We start from the raw sequence: 26,338 nt of genomic DNA, 5'->3' as shown, positions 1-26,338 counted from the left end.
GGACGCTTCTAGTTAGAATACACTGCAAACTTTGTACAAGACTGCCCCCTGCTGCCTGGCAGCACCCGATCTCTTACAGGGGGATATGATAGCACAATTAACCCCGTCAGGTGCGGCACCTAAAGGGGTTAATTGTACTATCATATTCCCCTGTAAGAGATCAGGGCTGCCAGGCAGCAGGGGGCAGACCCCCCCCCTCCCCAGTTTGAATATCGTTGGTGGCACAGTGCGCGCCCACCATCGCCCCCCCCCCTCCCTCCCTCTATTGTAATAAATCGTTGGTGGCACAGTGTGCCCCCACCATCGCCCCCCCCTCCCTCCCTCTATTGTATTAAATCGTTGGTGGCACAGTGTGCCAACCACCATCGGCCCCCCTCCCTCCCTCTATTGTATTAAATCGTTGGTGGCACAGTGTGCCAACCACCATCGCCCCCCCCCCTCCCTCTATAGCAGTAACATTGGTGGCAGTGTGCGGTCTCCCATTCCCCCCCCCCATCATTGGTGGCAGCGGAGTTCCGATCGGAGTCCCAGTTTAATCGCTGGGGCTCCGATCGGTAACCATGGCAACCAGGAAGCTACTGCAGCCCTGGTTGCCATGGTTACTTAGCAATAGTACAACAGTAGAAGATTTATACTTACCTGCTTGCTGCTGCGATGTCTGTGAACGGCCGGGAGCTCCTCCTACTGGTAAGTGACAGTTCTTTAGCAATGCGCCGCACAGACCTTTCACTTACCAGTAGGAGGAGCTCCCAGCCGGACACAGACATCGCAGCAGCAAACAGGTAAGTATGAATCTTCTACTGTTGTACTATTGCTAAGTAACCATGGCAACCAGGGCTGCATTAGCGTCCTGGTTGCCATGGTTACCGATCGGAGCCCCAGCGATTAAACTGGGACTCCGATCGGAACTCCGCTGCCACCAATGTTGGGGGGGGGGGGGGGAATGGGAGACCGCACACTGCCACCAATGTTACTGCTATAGAGGGAGGGGGGGGGCGATGGTGGTTGGCACACTGTGCCACCAACGATTTAATACAATAGAGGGAGGGAGGGGGGCCGATGGTGGTTGGCACACTGTGCCACCAACGATTTATTACAATAGAGGGAGGGAGGGGGGGCGATGGAGAGATCGGGTGCTGCCAGGCAGCAGGGGGCAGTCTTGTACAAAGTTTGTAGTGTATTCTAACCTGAAGCGTCCCCATCACCATGGGAACGCCTCTGTGTTAGAATATACTGTCGGATCTGAGGTTCACGAAGTAGCTCATATCCGACAGTATATTCTAACATAGAGGCGTTCCCATGGTGATGGGGACGCTTCAAGTTAAAATATACCATCGGATTGGAGAAAACGCCAATCCGATGGTATAAAAGAACTCCAGACTTTACATTGAAAGTCAATGGGGACGGATCCGTTTGAAATGGCACCATATTGTGTCAACATCAAACGGATCCGTCCCCATTGACTTGCATTGTAATTCAGGACGGATCCGTTTGGCTCCGCACGGCCAGGCGGACACCAAAACGACTTTTTTTTCATGTCCGTGGATCCTCCAAAAATCAAGGAAGACCCACGGACGAAAAAACGGTCACGGATCACGGACCCACGGACCCCGTTTTTGTGGACCGTGAAAAAAAACTGTCGTGTGCAGGAGGCCTTAGGGACACAAAAATGCTAGCTAATAGGGCCACAAAAGTCCTTTTAAGGACTGGTATAGGTGTGCTATCGATAGGTGTAATATAGAGGGGTGTGATATACTTATAATATACTTTCTAACATAGAAATTATATTATAGTGTATTTGTATTGTGCAGCAGTTGTGTGCGGTGCTGCTGCGATACCGCAGCTAGATAGAGAGACAAGCGCTATTGGAGTAACTCATTTCAAAGGGTGTGATATACCTGTTGCCCCCCAAAAAACAGCTTGAGGGCTGCGATATACCTACTTCCACAAAATCATGATTGAGAGGTGCTATATACCTGTTTCCGCCAAATACTGATTGAGGGGTGCCATATACCTTCTTCCACAAAATACTGATTGAGGGGTGCTATTGCTATATACCTTCTTCCACCAAATACTGAATGAGGGCTGCGATACACCTGCTTCCCCAAAATACTGATTATGGGGTGCAATTATACCTGTTTCCGCCAAATAGTGATTGAGTGGTGATATACCTGTTTCCGCCAAATACTGATTGAGGAGTGCCATATACCTGTTTCTGTCAAATACTGATTGAGGGGTGCTATATACCCATTTCCGCCAAATACTGATTGAGGGGTGCCATATACCTTTTTCCACAAAATACTGATTGAGGGGTGCTATTGCTATATACCTTCTTCCACCAAATACTGAATGAGGGCTGCGATACACCTGCTTCCCCAAAATACTGATTATGGGGTGCAATTATACCTGTTTCCGCCAAATAGTGATTGAGTGGTGCTATATACCTGTTTCCGCCAAATACTGATTGAGGGGTGCCATATACCTTCTTCTACTAAATACTGATTGAGGGCTGCAATACATCTGCTACCACCAAATACTGATTGAGAGGTGCCATATACATGTTTCCACCAAATACTAATTGAGGGGTGCTATATACCTGTTTCCGCCAAATACTGATTGAGGGGTGCGATACACCTGCTTCCACAAAATACTGATTGAGGGGTGCCATATACCTGTTTCCACCAAATACTGAATGAGGGGTGCTATATACCTTCTTCCACAAAATCCTGATTGAGGGGTGCTATATACCAGTTTCCGCCAAATACTGATTGAGGGCTGCAATACACCTGCTTCCACCAAATACTGATTGAGAGGTGCCATATATATGTTTCTGCAAAATACTAATTGAGGGATGCTATATACCTGTTTCTGTCAATTAATGATTGAGGGGTGCCATATACCTTCTCCCACAAAATACTGATTGAGGGCTGCGATACACCTGCTTCCACAAAATACTGATTGAGGGGTGCCATATACCTGTTTCCGCCAAATACTGATTGAGGGGTGCTATATACCTTCTTCCACAAAATCCTGATTGAGGGGTGCTATATACCCGTTTCTGCAAAATACTGATTGAGGGGTGCTATATACCCGTTTTTACCAAATACAGATTTTGGGGTGCCATATACCTTCTTCCACTAAATACTGATTCAGGGATGCTATTGCTATATACCTTCTTCCACCAAATACTGATTGAGGGCTGCTATACACATGCTTTCACAAAATACTGATTGAGGGGTGCTATATACCTGTTTCTGCCAAATATTGATTGAGGGGTGCGATATACCTTCTTTCAAAAAATACTGATTGAGGGGTGCTATTGCTACATACCTTCTTCCACCAAATAGTGATTGAGGGCTGCGATATACCTTCTTCCACAAATACTGCTCTTCTCTACGGGCTTAGGCAGAGGGTCATTTAGAAAATGACAGGCAAAGGGATCCGCAACACACCCGGCCTGCACCCCGTATAGAAATGCCTATTCTTGTCCGCAGTTGCGGACAAGAATAGGACATGTTCTATCTTTTGCGGAGCTGTGGACCGGAAGTTCGGGGCCGAAACCCGGAAGTTCGGGGGCGCGCTCCACAAATGCGGAAGCAGAGAGCACATAGTGTGCTCTCCGCTTCACGTCCGGGCCCATAGAGAATGAATGGGTCTGCACCCGTTCCGCAAAATTGCGGAACGGGTGCAGGCCCTTTTGCGGACATGTGAATGGACCCTTAGTGAATGTTCGGTCTACGCCTACAGTGTTCTGTATCCTGAGCTCCTGATGTTTGCATCGGAGTCCCTAAACCCAGTAGGTCTGTTGCCATCCATACTGGGATTATCCCAGGAAGTAGTAGTCTGGTTGCTTCCTCGCAGCAAAGTCCTGATCCCTGTACTGGGGTTAAAGGGTGAATACCAGGGCAGCACCAGAATAACTTCCTTAGGCCGCATTCACACGACCATGTCCATTTTGCGGATGACAAACAGCAGAACCGCAAAACAGGGACACAGGCTGCGTTTATCCTGCATTTTCCCTTTCCACAGGTCCCACACTATGTAACAAATGCTGTCCACATCTTTTGTGGCCCCATTGAAATTAATGGGTCCACATCCCATCTTCAAAAAATGCAGATCGGGTGCGGAATAATAATATGGTCTTGTGAATGGGGCTTTAAGATTAACCCAAAGTCAATCCCGTTAGTTGGCATAGTGGGTCCACACTCACTGATCCGTAACACCCTGGATCAAACATCAACCATACCGTAAGCATAGGGACTAATAATTCTAGCATTTCCATTGTCTACAGGGGAGTACAGACAGCAAAACTGATGCATCTTTTATGCCTTTCACTAGGGTTAAACACCCATATGGCTCACACTACTGTGAGCATGGGTCTACTGGATAAGATGTCTTAAAGATATCAGACAAAAGAGCATTTCACATGCTAACAAAAAAACAAAAAACAAAAACAAAAAAACTTCTAGAAACATAAAGTCTAGCCTTGACATTGCTTCTAATGACGAGGAACATAAAGTAATTCCCACAGTATATTAATGTGCATGGAATTCACTCATTGTCCACAACTGACTTTGTTTTACATGGTTCAGACTTGAGTAAAGTGGCTACAAAGAAAATTCCGAGGCACCACGAATCTCAGTTACAAATCTTAATGACTTCCAGATGACGTAACACAAGTTTTTTGGCTCCAGTACTTTTCTCCTGAAGCAACGGCTTGGAAATCGAGTTTCCATCCAGGCTGATTTAGCTGTTGACCTGAGCAGATGGCCTCCATACTTTTGTGCTGCAGTCACATCTACGACATACATGGGACTGTATTGACAGCAGATGTTGGAGGCCTCTTACGACTGCCAAGTGTCCATGATTTCATTATTACAGCTCTGTTGATAAAATACGTGCTTCCTGAAATAACAGTTTGATTCCAGTCTATACGACATTACCAGTTAATTCCATAGTCTGCTATTGAATTTGTGGCGCACATAACTTTAGTATGTATTATAGCTCTTTTAGGCAAAGCGCACACATTATACTTTTGCCATACAGTATTCAAACTTTATTTAAAGCGGGTGACGCTAGGGAGGCTCCTTCCCGTCCCTGCCTGCCATCGGCTGCCCCCCCGACACCGGATGTTTTCATCCACACATGGGGAGAAGCAGCAGCGGCGGTGCGGGAACCCAGGTAAGTATATTCAATGTGAGGAGCCGGGCATATGGGGGGACATTTTATAGGATTGGCTAACCCCTTCAAATCTATCTAGAATAGCATAGCATATGTTATTTTCTACAGGGTATGTCTGACACAATATAAGCAAATCTATGCCTGAACATAGAACGCAATGGACATCCTCTGGATGCTTTGCCCTTCATTTTGTAGTTTTATTTTACCACTAGCTTATGACATGTCAGCACAGCGATTGTGCTCTGGGAGCTGTGCCCTCAACTTCTGCCCTAAATCAGGGGTGCACAACCTTTTTTGGTTCAGGACCACTCTGTCAGATTTAACCAACCCCCAGGACCAAAAATAAAACTTAAAGGGGCATTACCAACTAACATACTGTATTTATGGCATATTAAACATACAGTAAATACCATAAATGTCTGGTTACATTTCCAGGACTAACATTCAATGGGAAAATACATGTGGTCAGCCACAAGACGGAGACATATCTGTCTTTTACCACATGCTTGGGGGCTACACAGAAAGGTATCGAGGGCCGCATGTGGCCCCTGGGCTGCAGATTGTGCACCCTTGCCCTAAGTGAACGATTTAGAGACTGGGTACTCGGTATTTTCAAGCATGGGAAACTTTGGGATTCAATTGTAAGGGACTGTTCGGGGTATAAATAGGAGGTTCCAGATTCTTGTCGGTTTTATAGTTAAAGAGGATCTTTCACGTCTCCAGACATGTCTGTTTTTAGTAACTACTTACACTTCCCATGTAATAACAATTCTGGAGAATCTAATCTTATGACTCTTTGATGTGCCATTCCTTTATTATTCCTGCTACAAATGATTCATTGTTACAGATCAGCGACTGTGGACCCACTGTGCCAACTAACTGCTTTGGTGTTGGGCTAACCATAAGGACATTAAGCCGGCACTCCCCTGGTATTACCCCTTTAACCCCATGTACAGGCATCTTGCACAGATTCTGGCCGGCTGGAAGGGATTGTGCAGGGCGCAACCTGCAGAGGATTGGGCCAGGCAGCATAGTCAGCAGCATGGCAGGCAAAGACTGCCAACCTAACGTAAATGAATCACTAGCAGTTTGCAATGAAAGTTCAGAAGGGTGTTACCAGAGGAGAGTGTCTCTGCACAGTCTGACACTATTACAGACTGGCAATAATACACACCAAACCAAAATGATAAAAATCGATTTTAGAGGAAAAATTGTTAGGAAACATTCTTTCCAGTATATTTACTTGTATATAAAGTGCAAGTGCTGCCAAAAATTACAAGGAAGAGGTACTCCGATACAACTGTATATCACATAAAGGAGGTCCTCATTCACATTGTGGTAGAATTGTTCAGGTAGTGGGACTCCTCCAGCTGTTGCAAAACTACAAATCCCATCATGCCCTGCTGTAGGCTGATAGCTGTAGGCAGACTGGGCATACTGGTAGTTGTAGTTTTACAACAGCTGGAGAGCCGCAGTTTGCCCATCCATGCACTAAGTGAAAGGGCTGCCAAAAATTACAAGGAACCGGCACTCCAATACACCATTTATTACACATAAAGGAGGGCATCATACACACCCTTGAAAAATTATGATTGATTGCCTGCTGGTGACCCTCAAAAACATTAGGAGCAAGGGCCTGCTGGTGACCCTCTAAAACATTAGGGGCGAGGGCCTGTCTCTGATCTGACCATCTAAAACATTAGGGTGGGAGTCTGCTGCTGAGCTGAATATCTAAAACATTAGGGGCGAGGGCCTGCTGCTGATCTGACCATCTAAAAAATTAGGGGTAAGGGTCTGCTGCTGAGCTGACCATATACAAATTAGTGGTGAGGGTCTGCTGCTGAGCTGACCATATACAAATTAGTGGTGAGGGTCTGCTGCTGAGCTGACCATCTAAAACATTAGGGGTGAAGGTCTGCTGCTGAGCTGACCATCTAAAACATTAGGAGCGAGGGCCTGCTGCTGATCTGACCATCTAAAAAATTAGGGGTAAGGGTCTGCTGCTGAGCTGACCATATACAAATTAGTGGTGAGGGTCTGCTGCTGAGCTGACCATATACAAATTAGTGGTGAGGGTCTGCTGCTGAGCTGACCATCTAAAACATTAGGGGTGAAGGTCTGCTGCTGAGCTGACCATCTAAAACATTAGGAGCGAGGGCCTGCTGCTGATCTGACCATCTAAAAAATTAGGGGTAAGGGTCTGCTGCTGAGCTGACCATATACAAATTAGTGGTGAGGGTCTGCTGCTGAGCTGACCATATACAAATTAGTGGTGAGGGTCTGCTGCTGAGCTGACCATCTAAAACATTAGGGGTGAAGGTCTGCTGCTGAGCTGACCATCTAAAACATTAGGAGCGAGGGCCTGCTGCTGATCTAACCATCTAAAAAATTTGGGGTGAGGTTCTGCTGCTGAGCTTACCATCTAAAAAATTAGGGGTGAGGGTCTGCTGCTGATCTGACCATCTAAAACATTAGGGGCGAGGGGCCTGCTGCTAATCTGACCATTAGCACTTGTCCATGTGTCAGTCGTTAAGTGGACCTTCCCAATAACTGCGTTGGTCAGGGCACGGGTGATGTTACGGGACACATGCTGGTGTAAGGTGGGGACAGCACACCAGGAAAAATAGTGGCGGCTGGGGACTGAGTAACGAGTTACAGCCGCTGCAATCAGGCTGCGGAAAGCCTCAGTGTCCACAAGCCTAAATGGCAACATTTCCAGGGCCAGCAATTTGGAAAGGTGAGCATTTAGTGCTATGGCCTGTGGGTGGGTGGCTGGGTATTTGCGCTTTCGTCCAAAGGCCTCGGGTATGGACATCTGTATGGGACACAGAAGTGGATGTGCTAGCTAATGGTGCTTGCGAAGGTCCAGGTGCAGGGCGGAATGCATCCAGGCCTGCGTCCTGGACAGGGGATTGGCCAGCAAGTAACACAGGGGCAGGGGTCAAGTCCTGGGAAAAAAAGTGTGGGAACTCACCCAAATGCCTCCGCGTGACGTCACGGTGCGCGGCGTACGCAAAGGGCAGGGGAGGTTGGGAGGAGGAGCAAGCAAGTACCGTATTTTTCGCCCTATAAGATGCACCGGCCCATAAGACGCACCTAGGTTTTAGAGGAGGATAATAGGAAACAATATTTTTCATTCCACCTCAGGTCAGACCCACAATGTTAATTAGACCTCAGCTCGCAGGCACAGCCCCAATGCCTCAGATCAGACCCCCATGTCAGCCATCAGCCCTCCCCGTCCATATTTCTCCCCGTCCATTGTCTCTGGCCCATCATGTAACCCCATCCTCACCCATGTCACATTTCTCCCCCTCCATTTGATTGCTCTAACACCTAAAGAAAAAATAATAATTTAAAAAACCTGATGTTTCTCCAGATGATCTTATGCTAAAAGTAGTGGTAATAGAGTCTCAAAGGTCTATAGAAGCAGGTACACTATTTTTACAAACCTTTGAGACTATTAACACTACTATCAACATCAGGTCATTTAAAGAAACAGCATGTTTTTTTTTATTATGTTTTTCCTTTAGGTGTTAGTAACTTTCATTTGATTGCTGTAACATCTAAAGGAAAAACCATTTTAAAAACCTGCTGTGTCTCTAGGTGACCTTATGTTGACAGTAGTGTTAATAGAGCCTCAAAGGTCTGTAAAAATAGGGTAACTGCTTCTATAGACCTTTCAGACTCTATTACTACTGCTATCGACATAAGGTCATCTTGAGAAACAGCAGGTTTTTAATTTGTTTTCCTTTAGGTGTTCAAGCAATCAAATAAGTTATGTTTTAACACCTAAAGGGAAATTTTTTTTTTTTTAAACTTGCTTTTTCTCTAGGTGACCTTATGCTTGTAGTAGTGTTAATAGAGTCTCAATGATCTATAAAAGCAGTTACCCTATTTTACAGACCTTTGAGACTCTATTAACACTACTATCAACATAAGGTCATCTAGAGAAACAGCAGGCTTTAAAAAATCCCTTTAGGTGTTAGGGTAGATTGCAATCAAATTAACGTTATGTGTTAAGATTAGGGGGTCAGAAGCAGACAAGCAGGGTTTCTTTAGCCTCTTGGCTATTAGTTTTTACATTCATAAAGCTCCACATTGAGCTTCCAACAGCAGACAGATGCCAGGGCACTTCTGTGGTTACCTCACCTGGGCACATGGTCTTTGCTCAGCAGAGTCCTGCCATACATGCTGGGTAGATGCTAGAATGGATTTGTTAGAAGGAGGTCTGTGACGTCACTGGTCACATGCTCCACTGTGAGAACGCCTGCCTCCTGCTGTGTTCAGCTCCAGAGAGAAGGGGGTGTGAAAGGATGGACCAATGGCAGGGCAGCTAGCTGATACTGGCCAATCAGCAGCCTCCTGCTTCTATCTGCGGCTTAGAGTGAACACTGGCTGGGAGGGCGCCCGGCAGCGCTGTGCTGCTGGCAAGTAAGTGATTAAAAAAAAAAAGGTAGTTTTTCCGCCCACCCCTTTCTCTGTGCAGAGTGCGCCCTAAGGCAGCTGCCTCATGGAAGCGCCGGCCCAGAACGGGAACGGCATTCCTGCTGTGAAAAAAGTGCAGGAACGCCGTTCCCACCCGTTCCCCCTCGACTCGACCCCTGCACAGGGGAAGAGGAGGCAGTGGAGTGAACCGCAGACACTGATTGTGAACCCAGGCGTTCGGCCCACCTATTAGGGCGCTTTGATGCCATGTTGCAGATCATGCTGGTGGTGGTGAGGTTGTTCATGCCCTTGCTCATTTTGGTACGACACAGATTGCAAATGACAATTCTTTTATCGTCCGCACTTTCCTAAAAAAAGCGCCAGACTGCGGAACACCTAGGAGATTGCTGCAAGTGGGTGCTCCGGGCAACAGTTGTGGGCCTGTTTGGTGTGGCCCGCCTTCTTCCTTTTGCCACCCCACTGCCTCTTCCAGTCTGTTGTGGTGCTGCAGATCCCTTCCCCTCTGTACTGCTGTCCTCGACTTGCAACCTACCCAGGTTGGGTCGGTGATTTAATCGTCCACCATCTCCTCTTCCACTTCCTCAGTCTGATTATCCTCCTGAATTGTTGACCTAACAAGAACCTCACTTATTGACAACTATGTCTCATCCTCATCATGAACCTCTTGAGACACTAATTGCGGTTGACTTATTGGCAACTGTGTCTCATCATCCACTTCGTGAACCACTAATTGCCGTTCCCCACCGTCATCTTTTTCTGACTGTGGATGCTCAAGAGTTTGGGAATCAGGGCACAAGATCACCTCATGTCCCTCTTCAAGCGGGCTTGGCAAGAGGGCCAAATCAAGGAATGGCGATGAAAAGAGCTCCTCGGACTATCCGAGTGTGGACGATTGTTTGCCAAGACTCTCCATGGTGGGAGGAAGGAGGATCAGGGTGAGAATTCTGTTGACCAGACTCTTGGCTACTGAGACTGGACTTTGTGGAACACAGGGTGGTGCTTAACCGACTAAAAGCATTATCTGCTGCAATCCAACCGACCACCTGGTCGCACTGGTCTGACTTTGAGAGTGGTGTCCTGCGCCGCCCTGCAAACTGGGAGATTAAGCTAGGTATCGTGGATGAGTGTGCTTTTTGTGCTCTGGCAGCAGGCACAGTTTGACCGCGCCCAGGGCCATGGCCTCTGCGTGCACCATCAGCAGCACGGCCACTTTCCCGTCCCTTACTGCTCGCCTTGAGCATATTAAATGGTATATATGCTTGCAAGTATGTCACATGTACAGTAGCGCAGGTTTTGTAAGTGTATGCGCAAGTAATTTAAACTGAATGTCACTGATCTTTATGATTCACAAATGTTATACAGGAGATGTAGCGCAGGTAATGTCACTGTCACCAGCAGCAAAAAAATTAAACTGAATGTCACAGATATTTAGGATGTGCAAATGTTATACAGGAGATGTAGCGTAGGTAATGTCGCTGTCACCACCGGTGAAAAAATTAAACTGAATGTCACTGATATTTAGGATGCGCAAACGTTATACAGGTGATGTAGCGCAGGTAATGTGGCTGTCACTAGCGGCGAAAACATTAGACTGAATGTCACTGATATTTATGATGCGCAAACGTTATACAGGAGATGTAGGGCAGGTAATGTCGCTGTCACCAGGGGCCAAACAATTGCGCTGTAAAATTTCACAGCGCAAATGTAGCACAACAGATGTAGCAAAGGTTGGGTCACTGTCAGCAGCGGCCAAACAATTGCACGCAATTTAGAGCAGGTTGCGCTAATAATCTTTATGGCAGCCAGAGACTTTTGGGTCTCTAACATCTTTCACCAGTAATCCCTGCCTAAAAAAAAAAAATAATATTCCTGTCCCTACACTATCTGTCCCTTCTTCTACAGCTCTCCCTGACTAAGACTGAGCCGAACCACGTGTCATCGGGTTCTATATAGCACCCGATGACGCGTTACGGCCAGCCAATCACTGTAATGCCAGTAACCAACATGGGTACGGCATTACAGTGAGTGCTAGCACCCCCACGCACGTTTAATGGCTTCGTAGCAGCCAACAAATATGAGGGGAGCAGACGCGAATAAAAAAAGTGTTCGGCCGAGCATGCTCGCCTAACACTAGCAACGATCATCTGGACTTTCATTGCAACCTAAAAGCAATTCATCTATAACTTTTAGTGGGAATAATAAAAGGAATGGCACAAAAGAGAGTCATAAAAATAGATGCTGTGGAATTGCTATTACATATGGGATCCAAGCAGTTACTAAAAACAGATATGTCAGGAAAGGGGACAGGTCCTCCTCAATTGTGTTTGAGTTCTCCCATTTGGTTCTCAGTGACCCCTGATGCTCAGGTTCTGTACTGACAAGATTATGGATTTATCAATAATAGAAACCGCTCAGGCATTTTGTGTACTGATTGCTGAAAAACAAGTTTGCTTACAAATCCAAGGAGACACTTGATCTCTTTTAATGAGCCAAGGCAGCCAAGAAACCCCAGCAGCATTGTAAGGATTCCGACTCCTGACAACACATAGGACCAAATCTTCAAGGTGGGTGTAGAAGACCCTGAGGAAAGGAAAGAAGGGGGTGAGAAGGGAGGAACAGGTTACATAAATATTAGTTGCTGAATCATTCTGTTTTTTTTCTCTGAAGATTTCAGCCCTAGCCTCGGGGGATCAAACTACAAAGATTCCTGCAAGTTGGAGCAGGGCATATCCCTGTATTCATCTCATGTCTCTACTTCTCATGTCTGAACTCTGATTGAGCTGCATTACGCTGGGTTCAAACCTGAGCGTTCGCGATAGAACGCTCTGTATGCGCGATTGTACGGGCGTTTGCAATCGCGCATACAGAGACAAGCGAACGCCCATTGTCGCGCGTTCCCCGAAAGTCTATGTACGGGAACTCACGACAGGACGCCCCAAAGAAGCTCATGTACTTCTTGGGGCGTCGGGCGTTTTACAGCGCGATCGTACGCGCTGTAAAGCACCCAGGTGAGAACCATTCCCATAGGGAAGCATTGGTTTCTCCTTGTTGAGCGTTTTACAGCGCGTAGGAACGCGCTGTAAAACGCTCAGGTGTGAACCCAGCCTTAGGTCTACCTGGGTCACTTTGTAGGATCTGATGGCTGAAAAGCATGTTTAAATCTTATGCAACAAAGTCTTACCTTTAGGCTAGGTCTACACGACGACATTTGTCGCGCTACAAAAAGTCGCGCGACAGATAGGGCGCAACAGTTGTCGCGCGACATTTTGTTGCACTAATGTCGCGCGACAATTTTTATAATGGCAGTCTATGGTGTCGCACTGCAACATGCGACATGTTGCGACTGCGACGCGACAGTCGCAGAAAAATCCATCTTGAATGGATTTTCTGCGACTGTCGCGTCGCAGTCGCAGCATGTCGCATGTTGCAGTGCGACACCATAGACTGCCATTATAAAAATTGTCGCGCGACATTGGTGCAACAAAATGTCGCGCGACAACTGTCGTCGTGTAGACCTAGCCTAAGGCTAGGTCTACACTGCAACATTTGTAGCGCAACATTTTGTTGCACAATTTTTATAATGGCAGTCTATGGTGTCGCACTGCAACATGCAACATGCTGCGACTGCGACGCAACAGTCGCAGAAAAATCCATCTCATGTTGCAGTGCGACACCATAGACTGCCATTATAAAAATTGTCGCGCGACATTGGTGCAACAAAATGTCGCGCGACAAGTGTCGTTGTGTAGACCTAGCCTTAGTGAGCCTACTCATATCTCAGGAAATTGCATAAACATGAATTCCCCTATGTAATGTCCATTTAATAGCAGAATTGCCTCTTTTGGAAGAAGTGATATAAGTTTGTAGGACATAATTAGTAAATTATAAGTTTACTTACAGAGATATTGTCATTTTTTTTTTTTACAGGGGTTGCCTGGTTTACAAAACCCATTTTAACTTAGCCTACTAGGGAATTGTGATTTTAGAGGGGATTATTCTTTTACAACCCTTGGCTATTATCTACCAAGTGCTTCTCTTCCTCTGGAGGACTGCCACGTCTTGCATTACATATACAGTCCATTTATCTCTGTAAGGCCACCTTCACACAACTGAAAAAATGTCCGTCACACAAACAATAGTAGTCTATGGGGATATTCACACAGCCAATTCCGACATGTCCTGTTTTCACGGACCGACGGCCCCCCATACAAGTGGAGAGGACCATTTTTAATGGCATTGGTTAAAAATCGTTTATTAAAAACATACAGTTTTGCCGTATGTAATGGTGTTGTGTAAATATATAGCCTAATATTTCATTTCCCCTCATGTGGTGCTCTTGGGGAACAGGACAACTGCACCCGAATTTCTTAGGCCTCTTTCACACAACCGGTTTTTTTTTTCAGTTTGCGGACCGTTTTTTGAGTTCCATATACAGTCCATATATGGAACCATTCATTTCAATGGTTCCGCAAAAAAAATGGAATGTACTCCGTATGCATTGCGTTTTCCATATTTCCGTTTTTCCGTTCCGTTGAAGGATAGAACATGTCCTATTATTGCCCGCAAATCACGTTCCGAGGCTCCATTCAAGTCAATGGGTCCGCAAAAAAAAAACAGAACACATACAGAATATACTCCGCATGTCTTCCGTATCCGTTCCGTTTTTGTGGAACCATCCAAAATCTTATGCCCATCCCAATTTGTTCTATGTAATTACTGTATACTGTATATGCCATATGGAAAAACGGAACGGAAACACAAAGGAAACAAAAAACGAAACAACGGACCGCAAAATACTGAAAAAGCCATACGGTCGTGTGAAAGAGGCCTTAGCAGATTATAGTTGAGAACTGGGCAACAGCAGAACAACCTGTGATCAGATCAATGTCAGAGGGACTTCCGACAAGAAGGGATTGACTTTATTTAATTTCAGCAACCATTTTTGAAAACATCATGGCCAGTTGTGCAGCTATATCGGTTGTCATTACTGAATTATCTTCTCAGCAACTACTGGTAAAGTTATTACCGCTAGAACATGCTGACTAAATGGCTGCTGAAGATGTTAAAGAGAAATGGAACGATTATTGGAAATGAACACTTGTTCCAGATAACTGCCCTGTGTGAAGATGCCGCTGATCACCCGATGAACAATCAAATGCCATTTTATAGGCTAAAAAGCATCACTGATCTCAATACCTACTGTAAATCATCGTTTCAGCAGATCGTCCTGTGTAAACAATGATCCTCTATGGCAGGGATGCCCAACCTGCGGCTCTCCAGCTGTTACAAAACTACAACTCCCAGCATGCCTGGTCAGCCTACAGTTATTAGGGCATGCTGAGAGATGTAGTTCTGTGACAGCTGGAGGGACGCAGGTTGAGCATCCCTGCAGTAGCGATCACTCATTCTCATACAAAGGAGATGACAGCGTCATCTCTCCTGACAAGCGGGCAATTATTGGGAAGGAATGGTTTGTCCCTGATAATTGCCTCTTCAGTCGACCCGTGTAAAGGAGTCTTTAGAAGCTGGCTGCAAATACAAAAAATATCAATATCTCTAGGGGACCTAACTACCAAACATTGGCCTTCACTTGAATGGGGTCTGCGATCTGCATCCGACGGTCCGCAATGCAAAAAATTACGGTAGTGCATGCACTACTTTTTTACGGTACGGAGGCACGAACAGAAAACTACGTAGTGCTTTCGTGGGCTTCCGATCCGTGCCTCCGTTCCGTTCTGTACCGCATCTCCCGGATTGGAGACCCATTCAAGTGAATGAGTCCGCATCTGTGATGCAGGGTGCATGCTGTATGCAGGCCGCAACACGGCCACGCCCGGGCAACGGCTGTGTGCATGAGCCCTAACATTGAGAGCTTTCAGGGGTTAATACAGTAAAAAAAAAAAATACTCACCTTATCCATTTGATCACATAGAGGCATCTCACGTGGTGACATGATAACGCAATCGCGCTAGCCAGTGTGGTGACGTCATACGTCACCGCACGTGCCAGTGAGATTTTGTGCGATATGTGCAATCAAGATGGGCACAGTGGCGTCTTTGCGTGCAGATGGATGAGGTGAGTATGTTTTTTCCCCCCTACATTTCAGGGAAGATGGATTTGTTTCATTTTTCCTGAAATTCGGATCAAAGTCTATTTGTTTGACTTCGATTCGCTCAACACACTAATTGGCATTCCTGCTGTTTGCCTTTTCTACTACTAGTCCTCCCATGTTTTACAGGAAATTTACTTTAATGCTAGGTTTACATTCACACACTAGCAGTCAAATCATGTGTCCTATTTTAACCCATTAAAATGACGTAAATGATGCAATTTCTGCCTCCAGCCCACTATAAAGGATCATGTACACATGCCTGTTCGGCTAATATCTGGCTTGTAACAGGGGTAATGTGTCTCTATGCCTGTCAAGCTCCGGCTAATACCTCTGCAGGAGAGAATGGGTTAATACTGGTATAAAAAAGACCACGATTCTAATGACCGCTCAATGCAGCCAAAAAGCTCTCTTTGTCTCCGTGAGTGTAAATAAAAAGACATGGCATGTAAGCAACAGGGCCTCTCCAAAAATGATCTCACTCACCTATCATAGAGGCAAAACTGCTCCTGTCAAACAGGATCCAGAGGCCAAAACATAGCAGCACGCCTCCCAGGATCTGTCAGGAACAGAACACACAATGTCATTAGATAAAGCAGCCATATAAGAATCAGTGTTATGTCTGACATCGATATCTGAAGCACAGATTACAAATTCCCACATATGGTATGCAGGTAAATGGCATATGATATTTGGGAATTACATGAAATCATTAAAGGGGTTGTCTATCTTCAGGGGCTTTTCAGCCTGACCCCACCACGTCACTGGACCTGTGGAGAGAAGCATACTTACTTGCTTCCCGCTGCCGGGTTCCAGCTCCTTTGTTCCCTGCTGCCAGACACACACCAGTCCGTCATGACATATGGCTTCTGCAACACATGTGACCCTTGTCAAACTGGATGTCATTGGCAGTGGGGGACCGAACAAGACAGAACCCAGTGGTGGGGAGTATCTTAGTATGCTTCTCTCTGCAGATCCAGTGAAGCAGAGGGGGTCAGGCAAAACGGCCCCCAAAGGTGGACAATCCCTTTAAAGGGGCTGTTTAGATTAGAAAAAACATCTTTATATACCCTATTAGGGAATTATGAGTTAATAGAGGAGGTCCTCTGTTCAGGATCCTCATCTCTTGGCCCGTAGTGGAGAGCAGCTACATAGAACATCTGGAGAACCTGTCCTGTAAAACAGAGCTAATCCAAGGATTTTAATAGCCATTGTGCAGCGCCTTGTTTTCCCCATGGTGGTGCTGCAGGGAAATTGAACACTTCCAAGAATAGGCATTTTTTCAATGGGGCCCACGAAAAGTGCAGGATGCACATGGACCACATCCTTATTTTTTGGATCTGAGATTTGTGGACCTCAAAATGAATACAGTCGTGTGAATGAACCCATATTGTGATGTCATCCACAGCAGACATAATCTGTAAAGAGAGCAGAGGCAGCCAAGAGAATCTACCTGTGCTTGCCCTGAGATCCCACCAGCTATAGTCCATAAACCTGTTTATATTTTATATAGACTGCCATAGAAAGTAGTCTGTAAAATATTACCGCTACCCTACTATCAAACACTGTGTTAGAGCTGCGTAGTTTGAATCTCTAGGGCCCTAATGCAACATCTGTAACTGGACCTCACATACCATGTGCCATTTTGAATCTTATAGGAAGATTTATCAACACTGCTGTAAAGCAAAACTGGCTTGGTTGCCCATAGCAACCAATCAGATTCCACTTCTCATTTTCCACAGGAGCTCTGAAAAAATGAAAGGTGGAATCTGATTGGTTGCTATGGGCAACTAAGCCAGTTTTCCTTTACAGCAGTGTTGTTATGTGGTTTTTGGGTCCCGTCAGGCAACAGAGCTCCGGTGCACGTGCTACCTCTGCAGCCTTTATAACTTCACTACTGCTTTTTGCCCAAGCAGTAATATCAATCTATGGGAAAAAAAAGAACCTGTTATTTTAGTGTATTTCAGCTGCATCTCTCATACAAAGCCTTGATATTGACTATGTCTATTTATTGGCCACTCTAACATTTTGACCAGCAAGTCACCTGCTTAGCATCACGGGTAGTGATCATAACTCTTAGGCCTCAAGCACATGGCCGTTGTATGAGTTTGTAATATGGCACAAACATAGCTAGAGAATATAGTGTTTTATGAAAGCACCATTTGGCGGTCTGTCTACTACATTTACATTTGCATTGTGTGTAGTAGTTTTTGCTTTGTCTTATTTTTGGGGCAGGTATAGGGAACTAGAAGGCAGAAAAAAACTTCCATAAAGAAGTTCATTGACCTCTATGGAAAGCAGAAGTCTGGTGCACAGCAACTGTATGACAAACATGGAGGTGTCTTCTCATATGGTGGAGAGGTAGCACAGCACCGTACATTAATGATCCATTGTAAGAGGGGTGGCTCCAGGATTCGTGTCTCAGTACAGCTAATAGTCTCCTGAACAGGGGTGCACCACCAATGAGGCCAGGTGAGGCGATCGCATCAGGTAGCACCAGGTCGGGGCAAGAGAGGGGCAGTCGAAGGGCCATGGGTTGAACGAAAGGGGTTAGGTTAAGAAATTGGCATTGGGGAGGGAGGGGTGCCATTTCCGACTGTTATCTGTCACCTCTCCAAAGTGGAACAACGCAGAGATGACAACCCTTACCCAACAGAAATATAACCTAGAAATGCAGAACCAGATGAAAGGGTCAAAGATCTAATTATAGTACAGTATATAGGAGAATAATAGCGGTTACTGGAAATGTTAAGTATTTAAAATACAAATTTAAAAGCTACGGGTGAGAACCTACGGACTACTCCCCATTCAGAGGAACCACATTGTTAATTAAAAAAAGGAAAGGATCATCGACAGTGGTAAGAGATTTGAAGCAAACACAATGCCATCCAGTCCTATGTGGCAAAACAGCTGGTTTCATAATTAGGGGCCCATTTTGTTATTGGGCCCCTTGCAGTGAAAGATCAAATATTACAGGATAGTTTTAATAAAGCTTTTATGTTTATGCTGTAAAGTTCACACGCAGCACAGTCTCAAACAGTCCAATTACCCAGACACAGTTTTCATACTGGCGTACCACGCCCGGAAAATATCTAGGTCTCTTAATATTGTTTCTGAGAATATGCCTAACAGCTTGATCACCATTCTTGGGTAAAGCTTGTTCTTAAAATGCTGGCAAACAACTGTCCTGTAGGAAAACTTGAAAGGCAATATGCAGCAGCAATTCAGCCGATTACAGTTTGTTCTTGATTTATAATGTTTTAACAGCAGACCCATAATACTCATAGGTTATTTCAGGACCAGTGCCCGTTAAGTTCTGGATGGGCCCTAGAAAAATGTAATAAAAGTGCAAGAATTCGATACCAAATCCAATCTGAAGAAAAACTGAGCAATAAAAAGTCTGGAAACAAAGAACATCATGTGAGTGAAATGTATTCAAAAACCACTACATGTGGCGGGGACTGTAAGAGGTAACCGCTCTGGGTCAAAGTAAGTAGCGTCTAGGAGACAAGGTGTTAAATCTGTGGCTCTTTATAATAGCCATAGGGGCTCATGCACATGACAAAGCTGCACAGAACCTCTGCAGAGTCAATACTACAAACCCATAGGCGCACCTTCTGCCGGGTGAGGCGTGGTATTCTCCTCTAGAAACATTGAAACCACAATAAAGCAGAGGCATGGTGCCCAGACGTGTACATGAGCTGGATGGAGAAATGAATAAGCACCAATGTAAACTACGGTAGATAAAAGTAAAACTACCGATTCTGGAAAATGCATAAATGGATGGGGTACCTAGGTGTGCAGAAATTGCAATCACATCTGGGCCTTGGAACTAGGATGGAGGAAGTCAAAAGGTCCCTTTGTCACAAATCAAGAGATCTGTACTATAGATTATGCATAGTAGTTGGGAGACTTGGTAATAGATTTTGCAATGGGGCACAGGAGCGTTAAATGACATCTCTGCATACAATATACATACCGCATGAATATCACATGTAGTTGAGCATGGATAAACTCATATAGATGAATGAAAACCCGGATTTAGGAGACGTATGTGTTTGTATTAGGCTACTTTCACACTTGCGGCAGAGAGATCTGGCAAGCAGTTCCGTCGCCGGAACTGCCTGTCGGATCCGGCAAAACGCATGCCAACTGATGGCATTAGTAAGACTGATCAGGATCATTATCAGTCTTAAAAATGCCTGATCAGTCAAAAAAATGCATTGAAATGCAGGATCCGGCATTCAGGCAAGTCTTCAGTTTTTTTCGCCAGAGATAAAACCGTAGCATGTTAAAGGGAACCTGTCACCGGGATTTTGTGTATAGAGCTGAGGACATGGGTTGCTAGATGGCCGCCAGCACATCCGCAATATCCAGTCCCCATAGCTGTGTGTGCTTTTATTGTGTAAAAAAACTGATTTGATACATATGCAAATTACCCCGAGATGAGTCCTGTCCCTGATGCATCTCACCTACAGGACTCATCTCAGGTAATTTGCATATGTATCAAATCAGTTTTTTTACACAATAAAAGCACACAGAGCTATGGGGACTGCATATTGCAGATGTGCTGGCGGCCATCTAGCAACCCATGTCCTCAGCTCTATACCCAAAATCTCGGTGACAGGTTCCCTTTAAGGGTACTTTCACACTTGCGTTTTTCTTTTCAGTCAAAACGACTGAACTGAAGACATCCTGATGCATCCTGAACGGAATACTCTCCATTCAGAATGCATGGTGATATACCTGATCAGTTCTTTTCCGGTATAGAGCCCCTGTGACGGAACTTATGCCGGAAAAGAAAAGCGCTAATGTGAAAGTACCCTTAGGCAATGTAAAAAAAAAAAAAAATTTTTAAAAATGTTACTTTAGTCCAGGACCTGATAGTATGGGAAAAAGAAAAGATGCCACAATTCAGCAAAATTGTTGTATTCATAATAGAATAAAGCTATAATATGATACAATACAGAAAATATTAGAGGTTATCTAAACAATAACACTATAACAGAACATGAAGTAATAAAAATTTCTAACAAAACAAATGAATGCACATGGTACTTACAAAGAAAAAAAGGTTGAAGACAAACAGGAAATATTTTGTCACGCTCAGGCAGCCTTTCATAGCCATCTTCTCTTTCCTCCTGTACACCAAGCACAAAAACAGAAATTCTATATAGGTCATTATGCAAACGTTATTTCCCTGGGTCATCATTTTCATTGTATCATTTATTTTAATATACAGATTATCTGAAATGCAAGGTAGGTAAACATTCCTTTTCTGTGGACATAGACGGTGCCTATTAGATATGAAACTGTAGCCCCCTCCTAGTTTTCATGTATGCCATCACAATCCCTGGTGAGGGGACTATGTAGAAGTTCGCATTACTATAAGTGGGGTCATGTTTTTACATCGGTGCCATAGCAGTCATACAGTACAGATCTAGCAACATCAGTGGGTTAAATGTGCTAACCCGACAGTGTAACAAGATTTTCACATTGGTAAAATAAGGGCTCATGCACATGACCGCTCTGCGTTTAGCAGTCCGCAAATTGTGGATCCGCAAAACACGGATGCCGCCTGTTTGCTTTCCGCAATTTGCAGAACGGAACGGGCCGCCCATAATAGAACTAGCTCCCTGAATGGATAAATACTAATGAAGTGTCTTGGACTTTATTCAGATGCTGCGTTTTTTAAATTGCTATGGATAATGCATATGAATTTGTGCTGTGGAACATGGATGATGCACTTTATCTAAAGAAGTAAATGCACTTAAAATGAAGTTGTGTCCTTATAGGGAGCAGAATATTTAAAACCACAGGTCCCACTTACATATCGAAACATGTAAGCGAGACCTGTATTTGTAAATTTTCTAGTATCTGTCTTCTGAAATAAAAAGTAAACTAGGTTTTATATTGAGAGCTGGATATGTTCTACCTTTGGGGTCTTCATCTCTAATTGTGGGCAGACATTAGCTGCTGTGATGTCTCCAATACACTGCATATATAGAAAAGAGGAGACCCTGCTATGGACTCCTATGTATGAATTTTACCAGTGGATTGAGAGTAAAAGATCAGTGCAGGAGGTGGGGGAGAAGGAGAAAAGTCTATTAGGTGGAGAAAGAGGCATGTTTCTGTAATAAGATATATTACAACATTTTTCATCTTCATCTACTATTAAAGGGGTTTAGCAAACAGCTTTAATTATATAGAGAAAGTTTATACAAGACAATTACTAATGTATTGTAATTGTCCATATTGCCTCCTTTGCTGGCTGGATTAATTTTTCCATCATATTATACACTGCTTCTTTCTATGGTTACGACCACTTTGCAATCCATCAGTGGTGGTCGTACTTGCACACTATAGGAAAAAGCGCCAGACCCTTTGGACCGCGGGAGCGCACATAGGCAAGTGCTTCTTCCTACAGTGTGTAAGCACGACCACCACTGATGGATTGCAGATGTTCATAACCATGGAAACGAGCAGTGTATAATGTGATGGAAAAATGAATACAGCCAGCATAGGAGGCGATGTGGACAATCACAATACATTAGTAAGTGGCTTGTATTAATTATGTCTACATGATAAATCCCATTTGCTGAAGTGAGACAAGCCCTCTAACTTATAGATAGAAAAAAATTTAGTTTAGGTACTCTTTAAGGGGTTAAACAATAGTCTTTAGGCTATGTTCAGACATGGTGGATCCTTTGCAAATTTCCATGACAGATTCTTCTAAGGCCTGATTCACATGACCGTGTCCAGGAAATGATGACGTGAGTACAGTACAATAGACCTAAGATGAAATAAACTGCTATGATGCAGTCACTTCAGGTTTGAGGACGTGGCTGTCACACGGGCCTTGTTTCCCAGGCCGAGCTTGGCTGTGGGAATCAGGCCTTACAATACAATACTAGTGGGTGCTGTGTCACAAAACCCAATTTGTACATAGTAGATTTCTCAAGTGCAGATATTAGATCATTCTGTGGACTTTTGAATCCGCCTCACGTAAGCTATGCTGTGGATTTGCCCCAGATGTTTGCCACATATTTCACCTTTTACAGTGCAAAAATCTACAGCGAGTCTGTGGCAATATCTGTCTATTATGTAGAAGCGCAGGAGAAAAATCCACCGGTGATAAACTCTCTCATGTCAAGAAAGGGCCCGTCATCCATTATACTTTATGGTGACAGTCTAGATCAGAGGACATTTTCCTTTATCCTGTGATATCATGAGAAAGAAGATTACCTTTCCTAGGAGAATGTTCACTTTCAAATAAAACCTAAAAAATTAAAGGGTAAGTCCAGTTTGGAATATTATTTCTTTATAATCGAGGGCTCTGTTTAGCAGGTACAGTAATTTATATAACAGTTCTGTCTATTCAGGGCACCTGAGCAGAAGTTTTGTAACTCCATCGCACCTTGTTTGGCTTTAGAGGTATATCATCATGACAAATCTCCTTCAAATTACAAAATGTTGCGGCCACCACTAGGGGGAGCTTACTGCATACAGATTTAGACAGCTCCCAGTGAGCTCACAAATAAATCCATATGCAGTCACTTTCACTGCTGTTCCTAGCGGTGGCTGCAGGCATCTGGAATTTTCTCACGTAACTAGCCTAGAATGTCCTCTAAACCATTTTAGGCTGCTGAAAATTGATCTGGGCACCAGCAGTCTCATGGTGGTCTCAGCCGCTCATACACCTGGTCCAGCAGAGATTATTGTAGATAACCTTATTAAAGCAATGAACTATAAGGATGCCTCTACTGGATGCATTTAGGAGATAATCACATTATTAGTACTGTCACTTCAACTGAAATTCAAGGAGAACATAAAACACATCTGGAGATTTCTTTGGTCTTCCAGTGAAATTACCTAAAGACCATTAGGTTATTATGTGTTATTATTTGGGGGGGTGCAGGGGGGTGACTGCAATTATCCTCTGTTCAACATAATGGACTTAATGGCTACTCAAAACTAGTTAACATTTAATCTTCCACGTCTTGAGTTGAAAGTACTCTGGAGAGTATCCCAAGCCTTTAAGCACGGCCTAATACCCTCAGCCTGACACGGACCAATCCAGTCCTGCATGATCACCGTCGTGAATAATTTAGTCAGTATGTAATGTAAATGTGGAAGTAAACATTGATGGAAGGGATAATTGAATGAAAGACTGATCCAAGAGGAGATATGGAAATACAGATTGTAACACATGGAGGCCATTATTCAATTTAGACCTTCTCCTTTAAATGCATGATGCCGTGAAAGGGTGAAGAAAGGGCCACAGATGAGAGAGCAGGAATGCTGAATAGATCTGGAAATGCAAGAGCAGCAGAGGAACTGTGGGGGAAAAATTAAGGGGGGTCCTTTATTAAATAGTATAATAGTAAACTATATTTGGCTTATTTCTGGTGCACATTGCGGCGTAAAGAATCTGCAACTTTTCCCCGCTACCACCAGGTCCAGAAAAGTTGACCAGTTTTAGGGAAAGAAAATGGTCTTAATGTAAGACAGCAAGGAAGCTGTCTTACATTTAGAAGCGGCGGTGGATGTGCCGAAGTTATGTAGAGGCAAGCACCTCTACATAACTTCGGTGATCCCCCGCCGCACCTCTACATAACTTTGGTGATCCCCCGCCGCACCTCTACATAACTTTGGTGATCCACTGCCGCACCTCTACATAACTTCGGTGATTCCCCACCGCACCTCTACATAACTTTGGTGATCCACCTCCACACCTCTCCATAACTTCAGTGATCCACCGCCACACCTCTACATAACTTCAGTGATCCACCGCCACACCTCTACATAACTTCAGTGATCCACCGCCACACCTCTATATAACTTCAGTGATCCACCGCCATACCTCTACATAACTTCAGTGATCCACCGCCGCACCTCTACATAACTTCAGTGATCCACCGCCGCACCTCTACATAACTTTGGTGATTCCCCGCCACACCTCTACATAACTTCGGTGATCCACCGCCACACCTCTACATAACTTCGGTGATCCACCGCCGCACCACTACATAACTTCAGTGATCCACCGCCGCACCTCTACATAACTTCGGTGATCAACTGCCGCACCACTACATAACTTCGGTGATCAACCGCCGCACCTCTGCATAACTTTAGTGATCCACCGCCAGCGCAGGGCCTTATTAAGACCGGCATCTCAAACTCTGGTCTTAATAAATGTGCCCCTAATAGTATCTGTTAGCAGAATTGCTCTGTGACAGTTGAAAAATATCTGCTTGCAGTCAGTGAATGCAATATTTCATTGTTTACATTCAGACGATAAAAAAAATCTTCCTAACCTAAGCTTTAGCTCAACAGTTGGGGTGTGTGAGCCCTGGTGCCAAAACAGGGCCAAAAGGCTCCTCTGCCACATTGGAATATACTAGTATAAGGAATATCATGTAGTAGGTGGGGGAGGGGGGCTGTTTATATTGAAGTCTAGGAGAAATGACACCACTGCTTTTTAAGGCTACTTTCACACTAGCGTTCGGCTGTCCGCTCGTGAGGTCCGTTTGAAGGGGCTCACGAGCAGACCCGAACGCTTCCGTCCAGCCCAGATGCAGTCTGAATGGATGCGGATCCGCTCAGACTGCATCAGTCTGGCGGCGTTCAGCCTCCGCTCAGCCTAAGATTGCTGCTTGCAGTCACTGAATGAATGGGCTGCAGTATTGCTATAGCAATGTGTCCTGTTTAAAGTTTTATCTGCACCTCAGCCTTCCAGGTCACCACTGCACGGTGCACTACAGCCTGGCTCCATTCATCTGAATAGACCTTTCGCACACACCCATTTGCATTGAGCCCTTAAGGAGCCGGAGTGTAGGATGGGAATGGTAGTGGCTGCAGAAAGTCTACCATAGTGACTTTTCTCACCCCATTGCTGCCTATGGCCAGTGAAGTAAAAAAAAAAAAGAACACACTCTTTCTTCCCTTAGGGCACTCCCTGATGTTAGGGCTCCTGTCTGATGGTGCCCCTGGTGTTAATGTTTGTATGGGTGCAAGGCAGGGCGTGTAGAGATTGCAATGGTCGTCATATGATATAGAAATCAGTAACCAGGCTAGATTTATCAGAATAAATGTCTTTACTGTAGTGCACAATGAGGGTTGTAGTACTTCCAACAGTATGAGATCACGGTTCCAAGAGTGTAGAGTGCAAATCTTCCCCCAGATGGTTTTGTATGGGTATAGGCCAGGTTTAGATTGAATGTACTCCTTCACTCTTCCTCTGCAAAATCATGCAGAGATGATTAGTCTCTGTAGCTTGAGGCCTAGTACTAAGGAGTGGAGCACATGGACTTTGCGTCATATCTCCTTCCCTGCTCACACTAGACTTCTCTACTAGACTGAGCTAGCGGTGGAACTAACAGTCCACAACTCAGCTTCCCTAGGGGCAGTGCCAGAGTTGGTTAACTCAGTCACTCCCATACATTACTATACTGGGGATACAACGTATAAAAAGACAAATTAAACAATTCACAAGTATCCCCTGCTCTAGAGTACTGCACATTCACTTATTTGGAGACTTGGAGATTAAAAGGAGCGGGCATGCATGTGCCCCTAAGTCTATGGACAAAAACTGCTGAGCAA

The 26,338-nt window shown here is 44.8% G+C and overlaps 1 protein-coding gene across 2 annotated transcripts in view; it reads right to left on the bottom strand.

Moving 5' to 3' along the window:
* The window catches only part of LOC122928650 (leukocyte antigen CD37-like), a 105,973-nt gene that overhangs the window by 29,434 nt on the left and 50,201 nt on the right, over positions 1–26,338 (bottom strand). For both annotated transcript variants that reach the window (XM_044281697.1, XM_044281698.1), the window contains exons 2-4: positions 20,799–20,877; positions 16,223–16,295; positions 12,083–12,207 (exon numbers count right to left, since the gene is read on the bottom strand). In XM_044281697.1, the coding sequence (XP_044137632.1) occupies positions 12,083–12,207; positions 16,223–16,295; positions 20,799–20,864 (264 nt within the window). In that variant the 5' untranslated portion in view covers positions 20,865–20,877. The remainder of the gene's footprint in view (positions 1–12,082; positions 12,208–16,222; positions 16,296–20,798; positions 20,878–26,338) is intronic.

This window comes from Bufo gargarizans, chromosome 2 (assembly GCF_014858855.1).
Source record: "Bufo gargarizans isolate SCDJY-AF-19 chromosome 2, ASM1485885v1, whole genome shotgun sequence".
Lineage (NCBI taxonomy): Eukaryota > Metazoa > Chordata > Amphibia > Anura > Bufonidae > Bufo > Bufo gargarizans.
This window is presented reverse-complemented; position numbering and strand designations above follow the sequence as displayed.